The sequence below is a fragment of the Monodon monoceros genome, unplaced genomic scaffold (genome assembly GCF_005190385.1).
Source record: "Monodon monoceros isolate NGI ecotype Baffin Bay Population unplaced genomic scaffold, NGI_Narwhal_1 Super_Scaffold_19, whole genome shotgun sequence".
Taxonomy (NCBI): Eukaryota; Metazoa; Chordata; class Mammalia; order Artiodactyla; family Monodontidae; genus Monodon; species Monodon monoceros.
In genome coordinates this window covers 75,164,467-75,190,296 of record NW_021703775.1, presented here as the reverse complement: position 1 = coordinate 75,190,296, position 25,830 = coordinate 75,164,467, and the positions used below count along the sequence as shown (strand labels likewise).

The window sequence follows — 25,830 nt, the reverse complement described above, 5'->3', positions numbered from 1 at the left end:
CCCTAAACTCCCCTGGCTTTGCTTTTTTACCAGTTGCTCCTATCACCCGTATCAACAGTTGCACGCCAGCAAGCCCTGTTTTACAATCCTTCATTTGTAAGTTAGTGTCAGCGATTCGGAAATAATTCCCACTTAAGCGTTATTAGGCATCAGGGTTAGGTTTCAGAGTGCCCCACGAATGCAGAATTAAGTCCTAAGGAGTGGGGCGGTAGATGGCTATGAGTAGTGGACATGCAAGACTGTGTGGTGTAGACGGGAGGGGATGGAGCTCTCTCTCCTGGGGACAGGGTCCTGCCGCACACACCCATCTTCTCAGACGCAAGCCTCGAGGAGGAAGGGCGCCCGTTAGTGTGGGCTGCTTAGCTGATTGGGCAAAATCCACAAAAAAGTACCGTATCGGGTAGAGAGTTTCAGTTTTGCAAGGTGAACGGTTGCACAACATCATGAATGCATTTAATGCCATTGAACTGTACACTTCAAAATGGTTGAGATGGTAACTTTTAGGTATTTTACCACAATAAAAAATTTGGAAGAAGGAGAAATTGAGATTCCAGTGCTATGAAATAACGTTTTCAAGTGTTTTTCTCTCAGGACTTTACATGCTTAAAAATTATTGAGAACCCCCCCAAGAGCTTTTGTTAATGTGGGTTATATCTGTCAATATTTATATTAGAAATGAAAATGGATGCATTTCAAAGTATTTAATTATTAGTTCATTAAAAATAACAGTAATCATCTCATAACATGTTAACATAAATGGCATATTTTAATGAAAAGTAACTAGCTTTTTTTTTTTTTTTTTGGTACGCGGACCTCTCACTGTTGCTGCCTCTCCTGTTGCGGAGCACAGGCTCCGGACGCGCAGGCTCAGCGGCCATGGCTCACGGGCGCAGCCGCTCCGCGGCATGTGGGATCTTCCCGGACCGGGGCACGAACCCGCGTCCCCTGCATCGGCAGGTGGACTCTCAACCACTGCGCCAACAGGGAAGCCCAGTAACTAGCTTTTTTAAACAACAAAATTATGAGTGGCATTGTTTTACACTTTTACAAATTTATTTACTGTCCGGTTTAATAGAGCACAATGGAATTCTTAGAGTTGCTTCTCTATTAAGTCTGTTATGTTTTCAAACATCATACATCCTCTGGAAAACTACATAGGACACTTGTGAGAGAATGAGAGGGAAACGGGAAGATAACATCTTAGTTTATTATGAAAATAGTTTTGACCTCATGAATACTTTAAAGAATCTTAGGAACCTCAGAGTTTCCTGACCACACTTTGAGAACTACTGCTATAGAATAAATCTCCAGCCAAGTTAATTTTTGGTTGTGTTATATGTTTTAGTCTCTTTTCCTCTAATATTATCTGAATTTGAACTTTAGCAATTCCATATATTGCTTATCTATGATTTCAAATGAAAGAACTAGGTGGCTCCTTAAAAAAAAGAACTATCGTATCATTTGTTTTTCTCAAGCATGCATTTTTATTTACTATGGAATGAGGACTTCCTTTCAACATCTCAGAAGGAAAGTCTGCACCCCTCCAGAGGCTGTGCTGAAAGCTGTCCCTGGGGCTCTGTCCTACTGTCACATGTTACTGCTGCGCTCACTGGAGGGCTTGGGGGCTCTCCTTTTCCTCCTCTTCTATCCCACCTCATTCTTCATTGTATGGAGAACTTGGAAACTCAGAGAGAGGTGAGCACACATAGGACGTAGACTGGAGAAAGGAGAGGTGTGAAAATTTATTTTAATACGTCAAATTGAAAACTTTCTGACTTGCATCACTGGGGATCTCATTATTTTATAATTTTTTCGGATCGATAAAGTATGGAATTAGTCATAGCGGATAGTTCTGGGCAAAGCGTTAAAAAAATCCTCTCAGGATGGTTTTCAGGAGCTGGATGTTTGTGAAGCATACAAACATTTTTCCTCCCTTCCAAATAATGGATTAGGTGTTCTATAAACCATCATATTTATTAGGTGCTATATGAGCCATCATATTTAAAATGTTAAGTGAAAGGTTTTCTTTGCACCCCATGAGATAAATCGTCACTGTGGCAACTTACTGCAGCAACAGACATTTGGCTCCTTCAGAGTTTTGTTGTAAATGTGCTGAGGATTTATGATTTGGCAAAATCTGGGACTCCAGCAGCAATAAATACTTTTCTACAATCCTTTGGAAAGACCATAATGTGTCAGGTGTGCAGACTAGGCAGAAACAATAGCTTGGTCAGGCATTGTCATCCTGTTGTCCTGGAGTCTCCAGGAAAGACTGTATGATGTGAAGACCCCTTCCAAACAGCCTTGTCCACTCTTTTGAGCAGGAAAATCCTTGTCTTTACTCTCATGCAGAGCATTAATTTAGTTATGCTTCCACCAAACAGCTCTCCCACTTCTCTGCTGTATATCGGATGCTGATACCACTGTGTATTGGTGACATTGCTTACAAATATGGTTCAGTTCTGCAAGCATGGAGGGTGGTGCCTATGTAGCGTGAGATGTGTACGTGGGCGCGTGTGCATGTGCACACACGTGTAGTACATCAAAGGGGAGTGTCCTGGAAGAGGTGACATTGGAGCTGATTTCTTGAAGACAGAGCTGGAACTAACTGGAAAAGAAGGGAACAGAGGGAACAGCTTCAATGAGAAAGAGAGTGAGCCGTAAGGTTGGGGATGGGAAAGAATCTGATGGGGCTGAGGCAGAGGGGTTGGAAGTAGGTTGGGGGACGCAGCCGTCAGAGAGGCAGGCAGGGATGTTCTTGCTTTGACATCAGTGGAGGAGTTTGAACTCTATCCCAAACACACTGGGGAGCCACTGAAGCTTTATCTAAACTACACGTTCTGACTTGTAGTTTAGAAAAGTCTCTCTGGCTGCCTGCGGAGGCGGAAGGGGTGTCAGTGAGAAGGGGGGGCCAGATGCTGTCACTGACTCGTCTACTAGTGGGATTTGGGTGCATTAGAGCGGGGCCTCTATCACCCAGGTAGTTAGTTTGACCTGTTCCTTAGACTTCTACATTCTTTATCTTTATATTTTAAGGTCAAGAATAGAGACCTCTCTGGGAAGGTTGAATGGAATTTTTGGCCACACATCTGCTTCCACTTCCTGCAGCCCCATAATTTCCTTTGGGTAATTATTCCTCCCCGTTTGAACGTTGTCTTGGTGGGATGGTAAGTGTTAAGGATTTCCCCGAGGTTCCTTCTGCCCCAGTCCAGCCATTGGGTGGGCAGGTGACGTTGCCCAGCCTATCAGGCGCTCTGTCAGTGGAGGGACTGGAGGATGGAAGAGTCCACTGGCGTGTTCCTTGTTCTGCCTAACCAGACGTCTTCTTCTATCAGTTGTTTCTGTTTCCATGTCCTTCAGAAGTGCCCTGGCTCCTGTCTGTTGCCAGGTGTGGTTCTTCAGACTTCTTTGGTCCTGAGAGCTTCAGATAGCCTCTGACTGACGCACACTGGATTTGCTAGTGAGCCCCCTGGTTGTTGTTTGTATCCAAAGGGCCTCCGGTGACGTGGGAAGTGTCCGAAGGCCTTACTTCACACCAGAGCATGAAGACTAATCTCATGGCCTTTTCTACTGGTTTTGAAAGGGGAACAGGGCAAACACAGGATAGTGTTTGCTGAAAGGGAATGAGGGAAGTACTGAAAGGGACACAGGAGACGAAGGCCCTGCCAGTGAACGTTGCGGGCCTCCCAGTGTTGCCACAGGTGATCCTGGCTGCAGGTGTGTCTACCTGGGTGTGTGTGTGTGCGTGTGTGTGTGAAAATAGCATCAAAGAGATGGGGCAATCGCTGTGTATTTAGAATTTCAGTTCTTACTCAGATGACACTCAGGGCTCTGGCAATATTTATGTAGTACTTATATAAATAAAGTATTGGGTACTGCTCGAAATGTGATATACATAATAACTCATTTGTTTCTCATCATAATACCTCGAGGTAGGTATTATCATTTTATCTTATATTACTTGTTCATCTATCTATCTATTTATCTATCTATCTAATCTATGTATCTACCAACAGATGAAGAAACATCAATGAGAGATTTTAATAATTTACCCAAGTCATAGAACTAGAAAGTGGCAGAATTGGAATTCAAATCAGGTCAGGCTAAGTACAGAGTCTATGCTCTTGCCTATGAATGTGAACCTTAGCTTTAGATACTATCTACAGTCAGGAAGACTGACTGTACATACTTTGTTGAGAAAAGTGCACAAAAAAATTGTGACCCTTGTATTGAATACCTGTGCTCTATACAATGACCTTTGAAGATGTTTTGTAGCTTTTCATAGAAAGAACATGAGATGATAAAGGTTACGTGTATTCTTCCCACCCCACACTTATCTAGGGATATAGGATAAAAGTGAAGTTTGCTGTAAGTACATGAGCCTGGTATGTGAGGACAGACAGCCAACAGGAGCAGAGTATGACCAGCTCACCCACACGGGCCTCGCTCGGGGAGCCGGGCTTGGGCCCAGGGCTTGCCATCTCCCATGTGGACTTAACCATTCTGAACTTCAATTTCCTCATCCGTAAATGGTGGATTATAATAATGCCTGCCTCTCTGGGTGGATCTGGGGATGAAAGAAGATCATTCACTCATCCATTGTTTCTTGCTGGACATTAAGGATGCAAAAATTAAGAAAAAATAGGCCCTGCCTTTGAAGAGCTCACAGGGTCATGGTGGAGGCTTCGAGGAAATTGTTCTACTGCAGCTCAGCAAGTTATATACTCAGATGGAGGCAGATACTGGCGGATGGGGGATGGGGGGACCTGGTTTTGGGGTAGGGAGAGGTCAGGGGTCAGGGCTTGGTTTTGAAGAATATGATAGAGAATATGAGTCTTGAAGGGCATTCTGAGCAAACAAGTGAGAAGTTAGGGGCACTTGTGGAGAATTTCATGTAATTCTTTACAGTTCTATAGTTTGAGTTGGGTTGTGACAGGTGAGGATAATGGATGAGGAATGATAATAATACTGACAGCTAACATTTAATTGAGCATTAACTATGTACCAAGCACAGAGAGCTTTATTTGTATTATCTCATTTTTAGGCCTTGTCACTGCCCGATGTGCTATGTGATATTTTGTAGCCATGTTTCACAAATGAGGAAATTGAGGCTCAGAGAACTTAAATGACTTGCCCAAGTCACATGGTTAGTGAGTGGCGGAGCTGGGATTGAGACTCAAGCCGTCTGGATCCAGAATTTATCCTGAAGGCCAAGGGAGCCATCAAGCACATTAAGGTTGTGCATTTTAGAAGGTAACTTTAGCTTGGATTGAAGAATGAATCTGAGAGTAGGGAATGGGGACAGGCCTAAGGCAGGGAGGACGGTCAGAAGTCTATGGAGTAAACCATGGAAAAATACCAAGCGTCTGAATGAAAGCAGAGGCAGGAGAGCAAGAGGGGAAGGAAAGGGACTTGAGAGATATTTGGGAGCAGAGGATGAAAGGAAAGTGTGGACGTGTTTATTTCAAGGTCCCATTAGGACAGTTGAATGGATACATCCAGTAGGCAGTTCCATGAGTCCACAATGTAGGAGGAAGCTTAGGGCTGGAGATCCACACCTGACCTCTGGAGTTGGGTGAAATTTTCAGGGAGAAGAACTGCGGGATGAGGAAGTACCCACGGGGTGGGGAGGTGACACAGACTTGGGACCTGCAGATTGTATCCAGGCTACAGATCTGTTTGATTTGGCTTTACAGTATTAAAACATTAACAACAAAGTTGATAACAGTGAAAAAGTTGGGAAAGTTCCCATAAAAATAAGATTTGTGGGCATTCTTGACAGTGTGGGGCAGTCTGGCCACCTGATGCTCACAGATAAGGGACAGCGGTCCTTTTTTGGCAGGGCTGGTGCTCTCCAGCTTGTCACAATGGCCAGGTGACCTCCTTTCTCATTTTGGGCACCTGCTGAGCCCCTGCAGGTATTTTATCAGATTTAAGATTTGGGAAGAGGAAGCAGAGTTTCATAGGAAACCAAGAATAAGTAGCCAGACAAGTGGCGTCAGTGAACGGCAGGGGCCGCGAGGTCAGCAGTGACAGATGCCTCGGACAAGTGAGTCAACGCACAGCAGGGTTTGGCACCTGAAGATGCCTTTAGCAAAAACACTTAGTGCGGCATTAGGGTAGGTATTGTAGCAGAAGAGGGAGGGATGAGTGTAAAAAATGTTTTCAAGCAGCTGTGTTGCAAAGAGGAATTTGGGGTTGGGAGATTTTATTTTGTGTTATTTTTTGATATGTGAATGCCTTCAGCACATCTATATAAGGACGTATGTGATATAAAATAGTACTTTCTTCATTTACCCTTGACTTACATTTTATAACTACAAGGAATCCAGTCTTGGCTTTGGTTGTTTAGCAGATTATCCTACAAGAAAAAGGTTGTTCTCATTAAAACTACCTGCTCCCAGGGTATAGGATGGCGTGAGGTGCTTTATATGCCTATGAAGACGGCCCTGTGAACTTCTGATTTTACCAGCATTCAATGCAGTTTTGCTATTCTGATATGTAAGCAGCAGTGCCTTTAGAGGGGTAATTCCACATTTTAGCAACAGCAAGTTAAGTCAAGCCGTGGCCATGTGGTGATTTATAACCTGCATTTACTTATGCCTTTGTAAGCTGTCCATTTCCTTTTTTATCATTTGCCAGGTGGAATCTGTGTGATGATCGTATCAACCAGCATCCCTTCTATTTCAGTCTGGGTTTGTGTGCTTTTATTGGTTTTATGCCATATGCCAATTTTTCCATTTACTTTTTTTGTATTTGTTATGCTATAGCTTGATCTAACTTATTGTGTGTGTGTGTGTGTGTTGGAACTATCTTGTCTTTGATGTAAAACTCTTTTTATTAAGGAAAAAAATGTATCTCCCTTCTTCAGTGGCTGATAAATAAGCTACTTTTCTTCTGAGGTGGCCACAATTTCAAACTCACATCTGCTATGATTTTTCTTTTCTCCCAGTAGTGCAGTGGGCAAGAAAGACTTTAAAATTCGACATGGGATGGAAGCAGCCAGTAGCCAAGCTATGTGATAAATGTAAACCAACTAATTGATTATCAGTCAACTCAACATGTAATTTTTAAGACCCTCATATGTGTCATGTAAGGTTCAAGGCACTGGGGGATACAGTGATGCAAAAGGCAAAAGTTTCTGCTTTCATGGAGCTCATATCCAAGTGGGGAAACAAACTATAAATAAAATAAAGAAACAAAGCATATGTCTCTACGTGTATTTTAGGGATTAACAAATGCTAAGGGGAAAAAATAAAGTAAGGAAGGGGGCTTGGAGTTTCATCGAGGGATATTTTAGTTAGGGTAACCAAGGAAGGCATCACTGAGAAGCTATCATTTGACTAAAGACCTGAGAGAAGTGAGGAAGGAGCCATGCAATCACCTGGAGAGAGAGCGTTCTAGGCACAGAGATCAGCCAGTGCAAAGGCCCTGAGGCAGGAATGTGCCTCACTTGGCATGATTAAGGACTGTTACAGGGACCAGTATGGGAATGAAAGAGAGTGAGAGGAGTAGAAGATGAAATCAGATGTCAGGCGGGGGAGGGGAGATTTTACTCTGAGTAACATGGAAGCCACTGCTGGGTTGAACACAGGAGCAAAGTGAAGTGACTTACATTTTGACAGGATCTCCAGCTAAGGCATTCTCAACTCTTTTTGTGCCACAGACCCCTTTGGTAGTCTGGGAAGCCTATGGACCACTTTTCAGAATAGCATTTTTAAATGCAAAAAAAAAAAAGTCACAAGATAAAAAAGAATCCAGTTGTATGCAAATACAGTTATCAAAATACTAAAACCAATTTATGACTTAGCAATACAGATATATGTTCTTCTTTATTAACTCATTAAAGATGATCTAGCCATTTCAGATCTCCGCAGTTCCTGGTGCACTGCTCTACCTGGTGGCAGCCTCTAATTTTTCAGATGTTCTAGAACAGTGATAACTCCAAGAGGGTTTTTTTTTTTGTTTGTTTGTTTTTTTAATTTTTCTGACTGGTTCCTTGTGGCTGAATAGTTCAGGAGACCTGGGGTGTGGTCCCTCTGTTTCAGCAGATTCTCTGTATGGCCACATGCAATCCATTTCCCTTCCACAGAGACATCTCTCACTTGGGTAACTCCTGGCTCACAAAGGTGTGGACAGTACAGGCAGAATTCTTCATATTGTAAGAAGAAAGAATCTATTTAAATATGCCCAGGGAATTCCCTGGCAGCCCAGTGGTTAGGACTCTGAGCTCCCACTGCAGGGGGCCTGGGTTTGATCCCTGGTTGGAGAACTAAGATCCCACAAGCCACATGGCATGGCCAAGAAAAAAAAAGTTAAATAAATAAATAGCCCACGTCATAGGGCTGTATCTTGGCCAAACGCACCCATTTTCCGCTCTCCGTACCTACCACAAGCTTTTTAGCCTCCATGTCTTTGCACGTGTTCTTTCCTCTGCTTGGAGAACAGCCTTACGCTTACCTGTCTCCTTTACTTGTTCACATCTGACCTGACTCTCGGGGCTCAGCTCTGATACACCTGGTTATGTAGTTGTCCTTCCTTCCCTATCTGAGGAGGACCCTTTACTTCCTCGGAACTGCAGCACCTTTTTGGTACCTCCCCTAGTGTTCATATTCTGCCTTGGGTTGCAGTTGTTGATTTACCTGTTTACCGTCCTCCAAGCTCTTCTAAGCTGCTGTAAGCTCTGAGGGCAAGAGCCATGTTGTGTTTTGTTCTCCGTAGTTCCCAGGACAGGGCCTGCCCTAAAGCAGACGGGAATGAACAGCAGAAGCCTATGATTCCCACAAATGACGCCACAGCGCGTCCGCAGAGGGTCCTCTTTCACTCAGATCTGGAAGTTCACTTAGCGTCTACCCCACTCCCTCTCCTCCCTTCCCAAATACTGACCAAGGCTGCTTATGACCTTTTATGTTCTCAAGGAGAAACAACTCTTTTCCTAAGTGTTTTGTAATACTTGTAAAGAAATTTGCACAATGTTGGAGGTATAGAGTAGAAGGAAAAAAATCACCCAAATTCCGTCATCCAGGGAGAATACATTTCACATTTTGGTGCATATTCTTACAGATTTTTTTTTTCATTTTATAAAGTCAGACATAGTTTATAAAGATCAGAATCATGACACTATTGTATTATAATTATTTTCTTCTTTTCCTTAGCATATTGTGACTATCTATTCATGAATCTATGGGCAGTGGAGCACAGTGGATAAGAGAAGAGCTTTAGAGCATTATCGTTTGAGTTCAAACCATGAAACTCTCACTGAAGAGCTGTTGACCCTGGAGAGTTAGTTAACTTCTCTATTTACCAGTTTCTCTGTCTGTAAAATGAATCCAATAAAAATATTACTTGTACCAGTGTTGTGAGATTAAGTGGGTTCAGGCATGCAAACACTTAGAGCGGGGCCTGACTCGGTATGCGGAGCTGTTATTATCATGTGAGTGTTTTTAATGGCCACAGAGTATTCCGTTGCATGGCTACCTCCTAATCTATTTAACCACTCCCTTACTGATGGACTTTTAGGTTGCCTTTGACTTTTTACTCTTATGAATAATTAATGATGCAGTGAACATCCTTATATCTACATCTTTGGACACATGTCTGATTTCTTTCCTCAGGATACATTCCAAAATGTGAAACTGTGGGATTTTGTGACACACATTTCTAGCGTCCTCCAGAAGGTTTCCTTTAACCGACTGATACTGCTACTGTCATTGCATGATAGGTTTTTTTTCCCTGCACCTCCCAGAACTGTTTGCTTTCAGTTGCTTATTTTATCACTGTGTTAGTGTAGATGTTTGATGCATCAGCCATTGAAAACGTGGGGACAGACAAGCTCAAGCACAGAGTCTAAAGCCCCCGGGTGAGCTGATTTTCCTGCTTCCTGGCTGCAGGCTGAGCCCCTGTTTTTGGTCAGCCACAAAGCAGGGGGACTCCTGCAAGGTGGAGGGAACCAGGGTATTCCTTCCTGGGACCAGTGGAATGGTGGCAGTCCCGGAGGACCACGCAAAAGTCAGTGGCTGTGTGGTTCTGCTTTTTCTTATAAGGTGCTCACCCTTCCACAGGGCTTTCTTTCTGTGGATTGTCTTTGGAGGTGACTCAGCGGCAGCCTGCTTCCTGCCTCTGTTCCCCAGGGGAGGTTGTCTAGGAATAGAACCTGAGAAGAGGCCAGTGGTGTTTAGTTACCTGTGCTTCCAGCTCTTGGGATTTCTGGGGATAGTATTGCATTCACTCATTCTGGATGGCCAAGAGAAATATAATTTATATTAACCTTTCAAATGTCATTTAGAGGCCTTGCTTTAGAAAGCACTTACTGGTTTGCTCTCCGAAGACCAGAACCCCTATCAATTTATTTTTAATTCCTGAATATGTTAGACCCTGGGAAGTTATCGTTTTCTTCTTGGGACAGAGCAAAATAAAGGGAAAAAACATCATTGTTAATTCAAGGATTTTTCATATTAACTTAAGGTACTTCTTGAAATTTGATAGTTTGGAAAAACTAAGTCGTTTGGAGATATTCTTAGTAATCTACTTTCTGAATCAACTAGACAGTGTTGTATTATTCTGATTGCTTTGGATTATAGGATTTAAATATAAACATAATTTACTGGCACATTAAATTCCATTATGGTGGCCTGATTGCGATATTGTAATTTTATTTAAGCAAAACCCTGGACCACACTTCTCACTAGTGCAGCAAGGTAGAGGTGAGGTCAAATTTCCCTTTTCTTATTATCTGTATTATCTCCTTACTCTTTGATTTTATTGAAAATTGGTCTGTGGATGATGAATAGGGGCGAGACTACAAAGCTGCTATATATTTGCATCTTTTCCTGGAATATCAATGAGTTTCCTCAAGATTGACAGATTTGGTTAGGAGTGGGTGTGGCCAGCCGGAGCACCATGCCCCACAGGAAGTAGGGCATGTGCCCTACACATCTCTGTAGATGTGCCCCCACACATCTTTGAAACTATATTAGTGCACGGGCCCTGTGTGTTTCTCTGGCACCAAAAACATTAGCAAACATAAGACAGACTCTCAGAGAAAATCACTAACCTTTACTCCTGACTCACGTTGTGTGAAGCATGCTTTGAGTTTCAACAAAGGGTTAACCTTGCTTTTATCTTTCCTCATTTGCAAAGTTTTGCTTGTCTGACACCAGACATGCCAGGACTGAATTCTAAAAGAATAAGTGTTTGGGAGAAATTTCCCCAGCCCTTCTCAGCAGCTGAAGTATTAGTACTATCTGTCATTCTGAACTCCCAGATCCCAGATAGGTGTCTGAGGTTTTTTCACTCTGCCCGTTGAGTGAGAACCTAGCAGTGGTTCTAGCAGTGGTGGTGAACCACTGGTGAACCTAGCAGCGGTTCACCACTGGGGATGATTTTGTTCACGAGGGGACATTTGGCAATATCTAGAGACATTTTTGTTGTCACACCATGGGGGGTTGGGAGGAGGTGTACTGCTGTCATCTAGTGGGTAGAGTAGAGGCCAGAGATGCTACTCAACAGTGCATAGGACAGCCCCCAGGAAAAATAATTATCTGGCCTCAAAACGTGTATAGCGCTGAGGCCGAGGATCCCTGCTGTAGAAGTTTGCAAGGTCAGGATGTCTCCAGAGGAGCTAGCTGGTTGCCAGGAGGGTGCATCAAGGTGTCATTTACCTGGTAACCTTATCACGGATTGGGGTCAGCTCTCTCTCAGACTTGCAACTTCAGAAACTCACTTTCACATGTCCCAGAGCTGATTAAACTCTAGGAGGCTGACTTGAATAGAAACCCCCAGGAAGGTGAGTAAATAACCTTCTTTTTGCCTTATTAAATTCCACTAATAAATAGAACTGGTGGACAGAGTGGACGCTTGTGTTGGCTGCATAGCTTATATGCTGTCTGTTGGCAAGGAGCCCGGGAAAGGAAATTGCTAGCAGGTGCCTCAGGGAGCCTGGAATCAGAACAAGGGGAGATTTGGGGGTATCTAGTGATACCTGAAACTCAGGTCTTAAACCTCCGCTCAAGATGTATCACATCAGTGTTGAAGATGCCGAGTCTTCAGGATAAGACTCTTCTCCTTTAGGAAGTGCTGGAATGGGTCTTGGCAACCCATCTTGATCTTTTACGCTTTTCCTCCTCTGTTTCCATTGCTGACCCCACTGCCTTTCATTATCCATAGTGATTCTTCTAATTAATTTACTTTTTAGTCTTGTTGGCTTGGGAGAGAGGAATTGGTTCAATAAAAACGTGTCAAGCATCATTGGGTAATATCATTTGAAGATTGATATTAGGACTCTGTCCCTAGATGGAGGCTTCTCAGTCTACTGGGTGGCACTGGGGTGACAACATTTCAGAAGAATGTGAGCAGGGCCATGACAGGTGCTCTCAGGATTCTCTGCAAGTACAGAGGACACAGACCTAGGCTGCAGTGTCGCTTGGAGTGTCTGCTTTGAGCTCTCAGGCACTGATTTTAGAGTTTAATTTTGGGAGAGCAACCTTATCCCTGTGATTGTGAGTTCTGGGAGAGGGACTGAGGGCATTATTATCACTCCTGTGTACTGTCTGCTTGTTGGTTTGATTTTCCTCGTTCTGTTCCAAGATTGGATGTCAGGCCTCAGGATGATGAAAGAGTCCGATATGCCACTTAATCTTCACCTTTTCCCTCTCGGTATTGGAGGCAGTCATCTTGTTCATTTTTGAAGGCTGGAGTCAACCCACCAAGAAATACAGCCAGGCTGGAGGGGAGTCCAGGGATGCCGCAGAGGGTCTCCCTTTGTCCTATGGCGAGAGGAATTATGCAGAGGCTAGCAGTACTTGAGTGAGCTCGATGTGTTTTGCCAGGATCCTGCTGAATCACTGAGCACAGTCGGAAACCTGCTTAAGTGCTAAATCACAGACAGTTGCACACTGATACGGATGATAGGAGCACAGAGAAACAGAACCATTTGGTGGGATTGTTAAGCAGGAAGGAGAGAACGTGTTGGATGTACACATTTTTCTTCCCCCCAAACCTGCTGGTTTGGGCCACGTTCTGCCACCTCTACCAATCCTTTCTTAACTTTCCCCAACAACTAAAAGAGGACCTTGATTTTCTACAGTAATTGAAATCAGGCAGACCTACCTGAACTTGACTCCTGTCTCTGGCACTCATTAGGTGTGGAACTTTGGGCAGACAGCTTCTCTGAGCCTCAATGTCCCACCTATAAAATGGGAATATCAGCACTTACCCCTTACGGTGGTTGAGGAGGGAGGTGATGTGTGTGAAACACTCGGGGAGGTTCCTAGTGTGTTGTAGGGACTCGGAAAATGCTAGTTACCATTTTACGTGGCGAGGTCACACCTAGTATGTGAATGCCCTAAGCAGGGAGTAAACTGACATGAATTCACGTAGAGAGGTACTGACTAATTTTACATGTTTTCCAAAAATCCAGTTTTTTGGACAGAAATCACGGTGATGGGAAATGAGGGAAGGCACAAGAATTCTGAGTTTTGGGGGAAGGAGAGAGAAAAAGACAGCCTGGGATGTTATTCGTGCATCAGACATTCATGCCCAATGAGCATCAGTTTTTGTAGAAAAGATGTATTTGGCCGACCTCACAGTCTGTCCCTGGGCCAGCCCCGTCCTCCTGGGTGATGAGCCAGTGCCCAGCAGTGCTGGGGTTTCTTAGAAGTGCTGAATAGCCTAAGGACTTTGTTAATTTTTGTCTTCATTAATTAATATAGTCATATCAAAGCTGTTTGCAGTTAATTAATTATCTCCTAGCCAGATTAATCTTACCTTTCTTTAAAATGTGCTACATCTGGAAAGGCGTCTGCTAGGGGAAGGAAGCCTATATATATGTGCTGTATCCTTTAAAAAAGGCACAACATTTCTGCATTTCAAGTGAAACACAAACGTCTGGGGCTAACCCTTTGAGGTGCTGCTGGGAGTCTGTGGAGGAGAAAGAAGAGGAAGGGGGAGGAGGGTGTTAGCTCCCGAATTGATCTTATTTATCCCTGTTGAGATTTCTCTCCCTCTTTTGCCACGTGTCCCATCTCAGAAGTTCAGTTTGGGTAATGCTGCAGTTTTCTCCGGATCCTGGCTCATTATCATCTCTATTAGAGCTGGAAATTCACTGAAGGGTTGCTCTGGCCACTGTTGGGACCGGCTTGGAAACTGTTCCTGCTTTGCTCCCTCTCAAGGCCCCCTGGGTGTTGGTAGGACACCTCCACTTGTTTGTTGTTTGGTTTGGGGACTGTGGGCTCCTGGGGTAGGGTTGAGGGCAGGCACTGCGTCTTGTTATAATCCTAATGCCCTGGATAAGGCTGGGCAGAGCTTCAACTATAATGAAAGTTTGTAATGACTGACATAACTGGAGGCACTGCTTTCAGTTCTTTCTGCAGCTCAGAATCAATCTTTTCTTCTTTATCTTCTCCTCCTCCCCTTTGAACCTAGCATTGATTGGAAAACGTGAAAATCAATGGATAGATGCTTAGATACTAGTATAAATCTATGGGAATGCGCCACCGTGAGGCAAGGCTTACCTTGTTGGGAATTGAAGGTTTTTTTTTTACTTTCTTTAACTTTTTTCAGAGAGAAAAATTGAAATTTGTCCTTATATTTGTTTTGATACAAACTTAATTCTCCCCCATACATCACACACACACACACACACACACACACACACACTAACTAGAGAACTTTGATCTAACACATGTAGTCATTTCTGATCTGTGAAATATGACAATGGCCAAATGAAGCAAAATGGAATTTGGCCAGCCTTCGAAACCTATTGATTTCAAATTAGAGCGGCAGTATTGATTCTGTTAGCACAGTCACACTCAGAACTTGGTCTCTAATGTGGGTTAAAGGTACTCATTTAGAGGTTTATAAGTATATCCTTGATGAGTTAGCTAATATTATGAATTAGCTAAAATAATGCTCCTAGAAGAAGCTGCCTGGGAGGTGACTGCAGTCCTAATTCTAGTGCCTCGTTTTATCCTTGCATATTTTCTCGGCCTTGGGGTCAGTGGAGATGTCCCACGTGTCCACTCCAGTCAAGATCTGAGAGTCCTGGGGCCTGAAAGTGGTTGTGAATCCCTTCCCGATGTCTCTGTAGCCACGTGTCCAGTGGGAGTGACGGGTCCCTGAGAGTTAGATGGGGCTCTAAGATATGGGTCTAACCAGTAAAACACCCAGAACAATGAGTCTGAGATAAAACTTCTTGTATGTGTTTTCCCCTTGGAGTTACAACTTGACTCATGCTTTCTTCTGCAGGCGAGAGTGACTTCCCAGCGACTGCCTTGGCCAGTACAACCAGAGAACAGGATTCTTCTCTTCTTTTTGGCCACTAAATGCCTCTGTGCACCACGCTTTCCAGTGAAGGAAGAAGGGCGGAGCTTCTTGGATGACGATGGACATTCCACCGGGCAGGATGAGGGCAGAGTGTGTGACCTCAACACCACAAGGGTAAGCGCTGCCTCTCTGACGTTTTCTCCGACACTGTTACTTATCAAAGGTAGGGGAGGACAAACCTTACAGTGCAGGGACAGGAATGAAAGTCAGACATCAGGGAGACTCTTCCGACTGTAAAATCCACTGGGCAGTTGGGGCAGATGGCTAAGGGAGAAAGGGAGAGTGCCAGCCTGGAAGGATGGGGCTGCAGTTGTCCTGGGGGACATGGCAGGTCAACTATGGAAGATGCTGTCGTCTTTGTGGCTCACCCCCTTTTGTTGTTTGTAGTTCAGACTTGAGGGAGTGACACTACTGTTACTGTGACAAGGTTCCATTTGTGTCCATTTGAGTCGGTCTGGCTTGAGATCGGTGCGTAGACCTGGGGCTGGTAAGAATCTCACTCAGGTCACAGATTGAGGGCTTATTGGCAGTGCCTGGCCCAGGGGTACATTTTTGTTTGAGCCACATAATGTTAAAAACTTTTTGGATCAATTCTAATTACAGTTGAGATATACCACGTAAAAAGCAGGATTTCTGGGTTTTCCGGGAACACTGTAAGATACACCTAGACTGGCCCTCTCTGTTCCCACAAAGGACTCTGGTGCTGAGTAGCCTTTGCCACTTAGACAAGCATGGGTGGTTCACCACAGTCCCCAGCCTGACCACTTCACTTGCGTAACTTACTTGTTTGGCCACTGGAAGCATTTCATTTCACCATATGCCTGATCTAGATCATTCTGCTGGCTCTTTCACAAAAACAGTGATAGTTTTTGCTAATTCTTCCAGATAAAAGTGTCTTTCGCTAGACGGTGGACAGCAATTAGCATAAGGGGCTGTGGAGATGACGAGACATGGTCCCCTCTGCAGAAGAGCTTGGAGTCTAGTGACAGCCGTGGTCAGACTTGTGGAGCATAGAGAACTGTAAAAACACTATAATCCCTTGTGGTAGGGGCTCAAATAAAAATGCACCTGCAGGGCTGTGGGAAAAGGTGAGCAGAGCCGGCAAGCAGGGGCAGGGGTGAACTATTAATTTGGCGTAGGTGCGTTCAAATGCTCCAGTACTCCCTCTTCTGGACACCAGAATGTCACTCTGACAGCCGTTTGTATGTGCGTCCCTCCATGTAACATGACTCAGGTGGAGCTGTGACTCAGATGGAGCTACTGCAGAGTTAAGGCTCCCCTCTTGGGGCAAAGTCCCCATTTTTCCTGTTTCTGGTTGAAAATCTTTCACCTGGGGTTCTTTGCTTTTTACAAATAGGAGAGATTTCTGGCTTTTCATCTCACTGAATCAGCCCTCTGAGCAGCCTTCCTGCTTGGAGATGAGCTGCGTGGATTACAGGGATCCCTGGAGTTTCCAGAGGGGATTGGCCACACTAAATAGAGTCCAGAGGGAATAAGTACCACTCTAATATGACTGGTCCAGGTGGAGGGGGCAAGAGAGGGAAGGGAGTAAGTAGGGGCAGGAAAGGGGAGGTAGGGATACTGTTACCTTAATGTCTTATTTTTGGAATAAGGTTTTACATGTATCTTATGCTTTGTGTTTTCAAAACACGTTTGCATTTGTTATTGTATCATCAAGGTGTGTACATCATCTTTTGTAGATCAAGAATCTCCCACCCAATGTCATGTAGCTGGGGAGTGGCAGCTCAAGCACAAGTTTTCAGAGTCTTGACGTTTTTCTCTATTCTTTAGTTGCTTCTATAGTTCAGCACAGATAAGGGGACCTGGTGGGTTCATTTCTTTCAATTCGACATTTAAAAGTTGGGTTTAGGTGATGAATGTTCTTAATTAGGGCGACCTGGGACCTATGCCACAGGTGTGTTGTCAGCTGCACCTAATGCTGTTGGAACGTGTCAGATGTGGAACAGACCAGGAGGGAGTTTCCTTGCTGTTTATTTGGCCAGTGGGAATCACACTTTATATCCAGGCTTCCTCACTGGGCTGGGAAGAACCGTTTGGAAGGCTACTGGGGGGATTGGCTCCATGTAGAAGGCTCAGGATGCCCAGGAAATGCTGATCCCTGGAAACAAAGACTTAAATCCAGCAAGCTCTTTGAAGTTTTGTGTGTCCTGTACTCTGGCTCTGGACATGTCCTCCTAAATGTCTCATAAACAGCTGTTTCTTTCTCAAGATTGTGCTATTTTAGCTGCTGTAAAAACGCTCTGATTCACAAAGGCCTGAATCAAGAACCACTAGCATTTCCATTTCCAAATTCACAGTCAGGGTGGACCGTGCAATGCCATTGACATTTCATTAATACTCTCTGCTCCTCTATGGCCCCACATTGACTTCTGATTTTCTTTTCCTTACACGTTACCCACCCCAGTGCACGGGGAGCTCGCTGTAGGAGAAAATCATCACCAGGGAAGGTTCCTGGTGAGAGGATGCTCAATACTTGGGTGTGGATTGAATTTAGATTTTCAAGTCTGTTTACATTTGTTTAGTTTTACTTGGAATATTCTCATATGGCATGGCCAGAAATACAATTTAGTATGACCTACCCTTTTTAAAAACATAAATTATTTTTCTTTTAAATTTAATAGAACGAAATACAGCTCTTTCAGAAGAATGTTCCAAAAAGATGGCAGCATTAATGCAGAAAAATGCCCCCCCCCTTTTTTTGGATTTCATGATAGGACTAATGTAGATTTTGGACAAGTGGGAAGGAAAAAAGAATCAAGGTTTTCTGTTTACTTTTATGGAATTGATTTTAAAAAGTGGTTCTGCCCAATAAAGCAAGTACAAGTGGCTTGTATTTGTTTTGCTTTTGTTACTTTTCTGAGCAAATCAAGTGCATTATCAAAGGCGCTCACGCACATGTGTGCATGTATATGTCTCACCCTTGAAAAGACACAGTTTTGAGAGTATTTTTAAAGTGATTTTGAAAGCATGAGGCAAAGAGAGCGATAAGAGGTTAATGGCTTTGGAAAGGCTTTATGGGTGCCACTTGGAGAGAAGTGGATCAATGTGGTTTTTCTTTTAAGCTGCCAGAGAATATCTTGGATTTTTGACATCTGCTCTTTCTTTTCAATCTTACACATACCAAGAGGAACAAGGTGGCCACATACAGTATATGATGTTCTCACCGTGAGTGATTTGGGTTGATAGCAGGCAGGAGGATTGATACAATGAACCGAAGCTCTTCTCGAGGAAGACAATGAAAATAGCATTTGATTTTCCTACCTTGTGGCCAGATGCCTTTGGGACCCACAGATGTGCCTGATTTGAGACCACATGTGTCCTTGGCGTGCTAGTACCAAATCTCCTACCAAAGAATATAGCATTCATTAATGAGGATGACTGCTAAAATATGTAAAGTTGAAGATCAACCAGTCCCTCCTTCCTCCCACTTAAAAAAAATTAAATACTCATATTTGAGGCATACTGGAAAGAGTTTGCCCTGTAAAAGCTGTATAATGTTGGCTAAACTATGAGCCTCAGATTTCCCTGTTTGCAACATGGGGTATAAGATCTACCCCTTAGGACTGTGGGAGAATTAAATGAAATGATTCAGTCATTCAGGGATACTTACACTGAGGTACTGCTTGAGATTCTGGGAGTTAAAAGGTGCACAATAGTGTATATGAAATCATTTACCACAGTGCATGGCTCAAAAAGGTGCTTAGTAAATTTTTCTTAAAACATTGTTGATGGAGAATTTTAATATGTACAAAAATAGAACAATGCATTAACCTCCTCTGTACCCATCACTCAGCTGCAACGATGGTCGTAATTATTAATTCATGGCCATCTTGTATGACAGTGCCTCCACCCTGTCCCCCCCAACCCCACATCAATGGATTATTTTGAAATGAATCCTAAATGTAGTATAACTTTATCCATAAGATCTTAGTGTATATTTCCAAAAGATAAAGATTCTTTTTGAGAGCGTAATTACAATACCATTAGCACATTGAAAAACTGACAGTTATTATTTTATGTCATCAAGTGTCTAGTTGAGCATTCAAATGTCCCTGATTTTCATATGTATCATTATTATTTTTTTTTTTCGGTACGCCGTCCTCTCACTGTTGCGGCCTCACCCGCTGCGGAGCATAGGCTCCGGACGCGCAGACCCAGCAGCCACGGCCCACGGGCCCAGCCGCTCCGCGGCAGGCGGGATCTTCGCGGACCGGGGCACGAACCCGCGTCCGCTGCATCGGCAGGCGGACTCTCAACCACTGCGCCACCAGGGAAGCCCATCTTTTCATGTACTTTTTGGTCATTTATATATCTTTGGAGAAATGTCTAGAAAATCCTTTGCCCATTTGTCTTTTTACTGTTGAGTTGTAAGAGGTTTTTTTTAAAATCCTATTCTGGATACTAGACCCCTATCAGATATATGATTTGCAAATATTTTCTCCTATTTTGTGGGCAGTTTTGCTAGATATGTCCAAATTCCCCTTCATAAGATTCCCTTTCATTTGTATTCCCAGTCTGTGAAAGTGTTTGCTTCCCCATATACTTGATAATAGAGTATGTAGTCCAATTTTTGGATTTTTTTTTCCATTTTGGTATTGGATATGATACTGCACCATAAGTTTAATGTGCATTTATCTTATATGAGCAAGGTAGAACATTTTTTTTTCCTGTTTTAAGACCCATCTGCATTTTTTTCTGTGAACTGTCTGTTCATATCTGGTCCGTTTTTCTATATTGTTGTTCTCTTTTTTCTTCTCTGTCTACAGCTTTTTACATGCTAGGTATATTAACCACTTGTCTGTGATGTAAGTGGCAAATATTTTTTCCCGTATTCTCTTTTTTAACATTGCTTATGGCATGTTTTTCCATACCAAAAATTTTACTTTTATGTAATCAAAAATTTTTTATTTTTTTCTATATTTTTAGTCACAATTAGAGCAGTTTGTCTCACTTATAGAGGAATTGACCCATGTTTTTATTTAGTGTGTGCACAGTTAAATATATGTATATATATATATATATGGTTCACGCTAAGTGTGGGTGTGTGTGTATATAATATACATCCCTTTATATGTACATTTACATATAGCTTCATATATAAAATATATACTATATATAAATATATATTAAATATATATAGATATACCTTTGATGCAGCAACTCTTTTCTGAATGGGAGTAAATGATGGCTGTTAAATAAATGCTGGCCTGAATATAGGAATCTTGTAAATAATGATGTTCAGTATCTGCTTTTCTTATGCCACTTTGGATGCGTGAGCCAGCACGCTGTAGAGCAGAGGGGTTGGCCTAAGGAGCCCTGGCTTGGGTTTTGCTCTAACCCTTAATAGCTGCCTGGTGCCCATTCATCTCTTCTGATCCTGCTTCCTCACCTGCAAAATCCCAAAGTAATAGTGAGGAGCAAAGCATGTAAGGACTGTTTGTAATTGGCCACGGACTAGCTGTATGTAAGGGAACCTTGCTACAGTCTGTAAAGGTGGGCGTCTTCTTTTTGCCTGCCCTCCATAGGCTGCTATGGGCCAGACACAGCCAAAGAAATCAACACTGTACTCTGGCCGCCGTGACGTAGAGAATCTCATCTTGCCCTCTGAGCTGAAGCATTTGATCTGATCCAGAGATGCTTTCCTTTTTCCTTCTTCTGAAAGACCCACAACAAGAGATTCCTGGTTTTATGATGTGTGTTGCTTCTGTGATTAGACTTTGAGGAATGAGTGGACCTCAGAACGGGCTCTCTTTTACTGGCATGGAGTCAATACAAAGCAAGGAGGACAGAGCAAGAAGAAGGATATTATGGTTGATAATATTGTTCTTTGGAGAAGTGACTGTGAAACAGTTAGGAAGTGGATGGCACACTCTCTGATTGAGACTGACTTGAGCAGGTAGAATCATGAAGGCAGACAGTGGCTTTCTACCGTTGTGGGTTTCCAGGAGAGCCAAGGAGATAAAAAATAATCCACCAGGAGATAATGTCCATTCAAGCCTTAATGCTAGCTTAGCTACAACTAGTTCCTTGGAACATTTTACTACCCTACTTGCCATGAGCATAAGCCTGCTTTCAGAGGCTTATGGAAGCCTCTGAAAGCTTTCTGAGGTTCCATAAATATTTGGACCAAGCCGTAAGCTCTGATTTAAGCCCTTCAGAGAAGATCTCTAACTAAAAATAGAAAGCGGAGGCAGAAAAAAATCAAGTCTTTTAAAGAGGTCAGCAAATCTATGAAGCTTCTTGCCATGCCAGGCTGAGGTCTCTGGGTTCATGGGAACACATTCAGTGCTGGTGAGTCCAGAGCAAATGGCCATGTATTCCTTATGACACTAGGCTTCCTCCTAGGGTGGATGGCAGAGGGCTGTGTTTTCAGGCTGCGTGCTCTGGGGTGTCCTTTTCAGAGGAGGAATCTCTCGTCTCGCCGACGGATTGGGCTTTCCGTAAACATAAGGGCAAGAAATTCCTACTTGACCTTTATGTTTCCTCTAATGATGTCACCCACTAATGCAGAGTAGAAAACACATCCTCCTTTTGACTTTCCACTTCCTTATCTTTTCCTTCCAGTCAACCACCAAGTCCTGTCAATTCCACTTCATAAACTTTCGAATTTGTCACTTTATATACACCACTGCTGTATGAGTTTGGGTCCTCTCACCTATTCTATTGAAGCCCTACCTCCTTGACTCCAGCCATTCCCACCAGCAGTCTTCCCTCCTGCTGTCAATGGGGTTTTTCCAAGTTACAGCCACAAATATAGCCATGCCCACTTATTGATTAAGATGATTTAGTGGTCTTACCTACAGGATCAACTCCAGAATCTTTAGATTGATACCCAAGTCTTTTTACAGTCTGGCTTGTGCCCACCTTTTGATACCCTTGGTTGGGAATGTCCTTTTCCCTCTTTGCTCAGCTCTGCTTAAACCTTTAACATTTGACCTGAATAGAACCTCTGCCATGAAGCTTCTCCAGACAGAGGTCATTGTTCTTCTCTCAATAAACCCAAAGATGCTTGACTCATTTCTGTTATAACACTTCCCACATTGGGTTATTAGATTATAATAAGGAAAAAAAAAATAGGAAGGGATTGGGGGGGGATGTGTGTAGTGGAAATAGCATGGGCTTGGGGGTTAATCCAACTCGGGTTTAAATCATGGCTCTACTCAACTTCTCTGAGTATCTATTTTCCTATACACCTACCTTATAGTACTGGAAGGATTAAAAGACGTAATAAAAACAAAACATCTACTAGTACTCGGTTGGAACTTAGTATATGACAGTTTCCTACCTTTCTTTTATTTGCATCATTGGCTCTGAGGAAGCGTCATTCTATTGGATGATGGTCAAAATCTATTATTTTTCTCTCTGAGAAATGGTTCTGGTACATCCTGGTTAGCGTCAAGAATAAAATAGCCTGTGCGTGCTGGGCCGGTATAGACTTGGGTGTCGTAGATTGGGAGCGTGTGGGAAACTGTGAAGGGAGGGAGGAGGTGGCAGAGGAGCTTGTTCGTGTCAGGAAACTGATAGTGCAGTTAACTTGAAAAGGTTCCCTAAGTCACTTTCTTCCCTTGTGGATGTACCTGAAACCCCATCCCATAGAGTGTAACTATATCTTTTAAGATACTTAGGGACAGGGAGATAATTATATCCTTTTGATTGTCCACATCGAAACGTGGGGAATAGGGCTTTTTCTAAACAGAGTGAAACCTTGCAGCGTAAGAGGAAACCTACATCTTTTGTAAGAGCTGAGCTGAGCCCCCAGGGATGTGTGGGTTGCGGACGAGGTGCAGAGCAGAGGACAGAGCTGTTCCTGAGGGTGCACGACCAAGCCCTAGGGGCCAGGAGAGATGAGCTACAAGCTGGGCAGCAAGTAGCCTGTCACGTCTGAATTGAGCATTTCCAAATGAGGAAGCCTCGTGGTTGAGACTGGAGGTGCTTCTATTGTGTAAGTGATCCCAAATGCATTGCTTTTGGGGGAGTGGGAGGTGATGTTGGATGACTAAAAAATAGAGAAATAGGAATTGGGGTTCATAAAATTTATATGGCAGTCTTTTTCCAAACAATGGATATATAAACCCATTTTTAAAAAAAAACGAAAACCAAAAACCTGTTTTGTGTCGATTCTCTTCTAATCAAAAAGGGGATAGCGTACTCTTTTTTTTTTCTTCCTGTTTCCTGTTTTGCTTTTAATGTAGCCCATCATCCTGGAAAGGGCAGTTTAAAAATAAGCTTGGCACGGCTGGCTGCATGGGACAGGGCTAAATGCCGTCTTATGTTCCTTCCAGGTCCAGCGTGAACTCCATCTCCCTTCCCAGCCAGCTCTCCGCCGCCTGTATCCACCATGGTGTTTGGTGAGATTTTCCATCGCCCTGGACAAGACAAGGAACTTGTCAACTTGAACGTGGGGGGCTTTAAACAGTCCATCGACCAGAGCACCCTCCTGCGGTTTCCTCACACCAGACTCGGGAAGCTGCTCAGCTGCCACTCGGAAGAGGCCATCCTGGAACTGTGTGATGACTACAGCGTGGCCGATAAAGAGTACTATTTTGATCGGAACCCCTCCCTGTTCAGATACGTTTTGAACTTTTATTACACGGGGAAGCTGCACGTCATGGAGGAGCTGTGCGTGTTCTCGTTCTGCCAGGAGATCGAGTACTGGGGCATCAATGAGCTCTTCCTCGATTCCTGCTGCAGTAATCGCTACCACGAGCTCAAGGAGGAAAACCACGAGAAGGACTGGGACCAGAAAAGCAACGACGTGAGTACTGACTCCTCCTTCGAAGAGTCGTCTCTGTTCGAGAAGGAGCTGGAGAAGTTTGACAAGCTGCGATTCGGTCAGCTCCGGAAGAAGATCTGGATTCGCACGGAAAACCCAGCCTACTGCCTGTCGGCCAAGCTCATCGCCATCTCCTCCCTGAGCGTGGTGCTGGCCTCCATCGTGGCCATGTGCGTCCACAGCATGTCGGAGTTCCAGAACGAGGACGGGGAGGTGGACGACCCCGTGCTGGAAGGCGTCGAGATCGCGTGCATCGCGTGGTTCACCGTCGAGCTGGCCATCCGGCTGGTTGCTGCTCCCTGTCAAAAGAAATTCTGGAAAAACCCTCTGAACATAATCGACTTCATCTCCATTATTCCCTTTTATGCCACGTTGGCTGTAGACACCAAGAAGGAAGAGAGTGAGGACATTGAAAACATGGGCAAGGTGGTCCAGATCCTCAGGCTTATGAGGATTTTCCGCATCCTCAAGCTTGCCCGGCACTCGGTAGGACTTCGGTCTCTCGGTGCCACACTGAGGCATAGCTACCACGAAGTTGGGCTGCTGCTTCTCTTCCTATCGGTGGGCATTTCCATCTTTTCCGTGCTTATCTACTCTGTGGAGAAAGATGACCACACGTCCAGCCTCACCAGCATCCCTGTCTGCTGGTGGTGGGCCACCATCAGCATGACGACCGTGGGCTACGGAGACACCCACCCTGTCACCTTGGCTGGGAAGCTTATCGCCAGCACGTGTATCATCTGTGGCATCTTGGTGGTGGCCCTTCCCATCACCATTATCTTCAACAAGTTTTCCAAGTACTACCAGAAGCAAAAGGACATTGAAGTGGACCAGTGTAGTGAGGACCCACCAGAGAAGTGTCATGAGCTCCCTTACTTTAACATTAGGGACATTTATGCGCAGCGGATGCATGCCTTCCTCACCAGTCTCTCTTCTGTGGGCATCGTGGTGAGTGACCCCGAAGCCACAGACGCTTCGAGCATTGAAGAGAACGAGGATGTTTATAACACGGCATCCTTGGAGAATTGCACGGCGAAATGAGCAGGGACGTTTGTGCCTGTACCTCGTGTCCCTTACCGATGTTAGGTTAACACAGCTTTATAAACCTCAGTGGGTTTGTTAAAATCATTTAATTCTCAGGGTGTACTTTTCAGCCATATTTGGACATTTCACTGCTCTGAAATGATAGAAACGTCTTTATTTTTTTCAGAGAGGCGAATTAAATGCCTTGCTCTGAAATTTATTCTTTATAAGAGAGAGTTGTGATATGATTTTTGAAAAACAAAAGGTAGATGGTATTGGGTGGGATCTCTTGCTACGGCTTACGTATCATTCTGTGTTTATCATTTACTCACATTGAGCTAACTGTCAATTACTGACAAGTAGAATCAAAGGCCCAGCTGACTGAAGATTACAAGCATGTAAGATCCACAAAATGAGACAATGCATGTCAATCCATGTTCACGTTCTAAACATGGACATTAGGAGCCTAATAAACTGCCTAATTCAGTATGGAGAATGTCTTGGTCGTATGTTTTTATGTCAAGTAAGTATGTTTCAGTATATTCACAATTGGCTTGGGAGGGAAAAGCTCTTTTTGGCACACGTTAAGAGCCCTTTCTGTGTGTTTCTGAAGTTTGGATATACATCACCAGTGGGCTAGTTCTTTTGTTCAGTAGACTTGGTAGTGGTTGGCAAGTGGGAGGATCACATTC

At 43.8% G+C, this 25,830-nt stretch overlaps 1 protein-coding gene across 1 annotated transcript; it reads left to right on the top strand.

Annotated features, from left to right (window-relative positions):
• The first annotated feature begins 23,680 nt into the window (after nt 1-23,680).
• On the top strand, nt 23,681-25,626 carry KCNS3 (potassium voltage-gated channel modifier subfamily S member 3). Its single transcript, XM_029232147.1, has one exon. The coding sequence runs from the start codon at nt 23,681-23,683 to the stop codon at nt 25,154-25,156; it is 1,476 nt and encodes a 491-aa protein (XP_029087980.1). The 3' UTR covers nt 25,157-25,626.
• The last annotated feature ends 204 nt before the right edge of the window (nt 25,627-25,830 follow it).

What these genes read in the sequence shown, in the direction of transcription:
- KCNS3 (XM_029232147.1), top strand. Translation starts at nt 23,681, where the DNA reads ATGGTGTTTGGTGAGATTTTCCATCGCCCTGGACAAGACAAGGAACTT.